The sequence below is a fragment of the Phytophthora infestans genome, genomic scaffold (genome assembly GCF_000142945.1).
Source record: "Phytophthora infestans T30-4 supercont1.177 genomic scaffold, whole genome shotgun sequence".
NCBI lineage: Eukaryota > Oomycota > Peronosporomycetes > Peronosporales > Peronosporaceae > Phytophthora > Phytophthora infestans.
The window spans coordinates 101222-105211 of record NW_003303582.1 but is presented as its reverse complement, the minus strand read 5'-3'; the positions used below and the strand labels follow the sequence as shown (position 1 = coordinate 105211).

Genomic DNA, 3990 nt, shown 5'->3' with positions numbered 1-3990 from the left:
TATATCCTTCGCATTGATTCGAGCTAGTTTTCAGAAACGACCCATCAAATCGAGCACGACACTAAACTAAATATATTGTGTAGCGCTCGTAGAAATGCTATTTGAAGTGCAGGTGATTCTGGGTGGAAGATGAAGGTACAGTGAAAGCTATCAATAATAAAGAGACGTTGTCAAGATCTCTAGAGTAATCTTGGTTAAGTATGAAGCTAGGGGCTCATTCTTTTGTAGAAATGATTGCACTGCTTACTCGGAACTCAGTATTTTGTAGCGACTGTTCTAAATGAAAGAAGTCATTTTAGGCACATGGGGGTTCAGGGTTTTGGAATAATTATCTCGCCGAAGCGGAGGCCGGAAGGCAAACATCTGGAATAAAACATAAACTACCGCCGCGTAGCCGCATCTTTCTGCAAGTAGATAATCGAGCGGGGTGACATCAGCAAGATAAATTATTGTGCGAGGATGTGGTCAGATATGGAAATGACCGGTATTAATACATGTACGGGTATTGCCATTTATGTTTAAGCTATGTGATTTCTGAGAATGTCTGAGCATTTCTGGGCATTAATGAAAGCATTTATGATTTTTTGGCTTAATCCAATGCTAGGTCAGCTCATGTTCAGCTCGGAACGTGACGAACATCGTGGGCAGTGGTTATTTGATGAGTGCCTGGTATAATGGATAGCTTTCTGGCCATTTTTGGTGAAGTCAAGCAAGTTACAGCAAATGTCTAAACTTTAGTCGTGAAATTGAATTCTCTATGATGATCACCGATGCGTGCGCCGCGCTTAGATCACATCTAGCTATGGTGATCTGCTCTTTCATCGTAACATCATATATCCTGCTCTGTTGGTTGCATTGCAGCGCACGCCATTGCCGATCCACTTGCTCCGCTATGCACCCTATAGTTTCTTTCTGCGCTGAACAGACAGACCATACTCATTAACCTTGCTGACTCGGACGAATCAGTTATGACGACAACATTGCTCTTGCGCACGAAAGCATAAGCTGCAACTAGCCACACGGCTCTCACCGCGTGTTCGCCAGAACGAGCGACAGTAAGGAAAACGGTTTTTGAAATGGTTGAGGCGAGTTTGAAACTACCGAAGAAAATCACTAGTTGCCGTCTTAACGTAACACGAACGCCAGTTTCCTTTATCTGTGCTCTCGGTGTTGAAGGGAATCGCCGGGGACCACCTAGTTGGACTTCATTCTCAAACTGGTCCGATAAACACCAAACAGCGATTACAAGCGTCATGCCTCTCACGAAATGGTTCCGGGCCCACCAAGTCCGCAGCGCGGACGGTGATGTTGTCCATTGGACGGTTGAAGCTTCACACACCAGCAAACCCACGATCCAAAGGTCTCTTCGCTCCTGGTCACTTGGTTCGGTCTTGCATGCTGCTCGTGATGTGATTGCGAACGAGGAATCACAGTGTACAAGGTGCAAGTCTCGACGTCGATTTACGATCGATGGTCTTACATATCGCCACAAGCACGGACAAGATGGATGGAGCTGCAACGCCGTACCAATGGACTTCACATCGAGAGTAAATGGCGCAGCATTAAGGACTCAGGCGCACTTGTGCGGCGATTTTAACTTTGAGCTGGATCGAACTCACCCGATGTCAATTCCGGTCCCACCCCCATCGATCATTTTCATCGACTGCCCCCCATAGCCTAAAACGTACTACTTGTATTGGACAAGAAGGGAAAAGGACTGTGTTTAATAGTGAAGTTAGGATAGGTAACTGATCATTGAATTGAAACAATTCGAGCCTGCATTCTCGCATTTAGTTTCTAGCGGTGCCTATTAGCAGCTGTATAATTTTTTTTAAAGAAAATAGTCTGGTGAGTGCAGGCTGGGTTCACCTACCCAAGCATCGCGTCTTTAAGTAAAATCAAAAACAAATTTTAGGATATTTAGGACGTTTAGAAGTGGTGCGTTTTTTCATATTTTAGCTATGAGATTCTAATTGAGAATACATGCACATGTACTATCAAATATATCGATGCTCGTGTATGTCTACATCTAGAGGACAGCCAGGTCAATCGATCACGGTATCGCTTCGAATATTTTACGCGTAAAGGTCGAAGCAAGTCGACATAACATCAACAGTTTTCCTTCATAATTGTACTTGGTGATGAAATCTATTACTGCTTGTCAAGCGCAATGCAGAAAGTCTAAAGCTAGAAAAGCAATAGAGAAGCGCCAATAGCATATGAAACAGTATGCCAACAAAAAGTGGTACCAATTTACATAAAGAAGCCTCCATCATAGTAGAATTGTAAGTACTATATTTTATAAAAATGCAAGTATTTCGATCGCGAAGAAGACGCCATCGCGTTTGACATGAAGATGTCACGTTAATAGGTGTATGTTTCACAAAACAACGGGGCTGCCCCGGATTAGCGACTTTAGTCACTTAAAAGCGAGGCGTTCTTGGAGAATACATTATTTACAAGCTTTCCCTTCCTGCAAAAAAAGTGCATTATGGGTTGCTGTTTGGACTCGTTCTATTTTAGTCGAGCGATCAATAGTCCATTGTAGGATAATAGCACTAATTTCACCAAAGCTTAGGATAATAAATACAGAAACTTTTACAGAAGAAACGTGACCGACATATCATGTAACGTGACAATCCTTTCGTAGCTGGCCGTTAAATCGCCGACAGCGGTGCAGTCAAATGATGCCAGTGGCGATCCCAATGTTTATCTTCGCTGATAATAAGTCGGTACATTATTTCTAATTGAGACGACTTGTCGCGCCAGCGTCTCTACTATAGAATATTTGCGAGCTGTATTGTGAAGGGAGAACGTTTCGAATCGTTGTTTGAGGTCTATTTGTTTTTGCACAATGAGGAACATCGGATACAAGTGCAGATTCTGGATTCTGGGCTACGTCTCTTAAGAAGCAGAATCCAAAAAAAAATACTTCGAAGTAATTAAAAAAATCAGAAACCAGAACCCAATCATCGCATTTTAATTGATGTAAACCTATCACCAGTGCTGACTCAGCACCAATGGCTGCCGACAAAAGACAAAGTAGTGAGTGGAACGTGATCAAACTTGAATACTGAAAGTTGCGGTCATCAGTGAAATATCCCGTTGCCGGCTACTACATGTAGTACTTCGGCTCGATGGCTTACACCACCGTCTTGGCGCACAATTTCTTTGGCAACGGCAGCGAGTTCGTGACCCCCGTCGAGTTGGAGGACAAGTGCCGGGCATACGGCAATGCAGCTCTGGCTGAGCGTGTGACGGCGTCGCATCCTACCGGCTACAGCCTTGCCGCCGCCATGGAGCGTGACGGCTTCATCCGCGCAGAAGCCTTCTGTTCGTGGTGTGTGGAGGAGAGCCGCTTTGACGATCTGAACGACTACCTCGTGCGAGCTTTCGGCGCCGGTCAAGTGGTGGTGATGGAGCGCCAGAACGACTTCTCCCGCTTCAAGGTGCGCAGTGCCAACAAAGAGGTGAAGCTGTCGAAGATGTTCGCGCTCGTGGAAGACGTCAAGACCAAGATGCACATCCGCGAGTACAGCGTTTCGCAGACCACGCTGGAGCAGATCTTCAATTCGTTCGCCAGCCAGCAGGAGGAGGAACAGGGGGCTATTCGTGGCGTCTACCAAGGCCCTTAAAAGTCCAGAAATTGTCGTAAACTTAGTTGCCAAGCTCTTGAAGTACGCCACTTATCCGTCGTTTATTTTTGCTCTGTAAAATACCCTCTCAGTATTTATATCATTACTTTCTCGAGTATTGTTGCTGCTAAAGTACTACTTAAGTAGTAGCTATGCTAAAAACAGAATAGTAATTCTTTTTTGGGTAGTACGGGTACTACAAAGAATTAGTAGTACTGTATATAAAAAGACAAGTGGCACTAGACAATTCAGTACAAGTGATTAGTCACCAAGGAAGCAAATTGTGAAATAATAGCGGGGGCCTCCTACACAGTATGATGAATTGAAGCTGATAAGATTGACAGGACGAGGGGCT

At 44.5% G+C, this 3990-nt stretch overlaps 1 protein-coding gene across 1 annotated transcript; it reads left to right on the top strand.

The window, feature by feature from the left end:
* Window positions 1-3137: 3137 nt before the first annotated feature.
* On the top strand, window positions 3138-3635 carry PITG_20679 (uncharacterized protein; the record flags this gene model as incomplete). The annotated part of the gene is made up of 1 exon (XM_002895438.1): window positions 3138-3635. The coding sequence occupies one exon, from the start codon at window positions 3138-3140 to the stop codon at window positions 3633-3635; it is 498 nt and encodes a 165-aa protein (XP_002895484.1).
* Window positions 3636-3990: the final 355 nt, after the last annotated feature.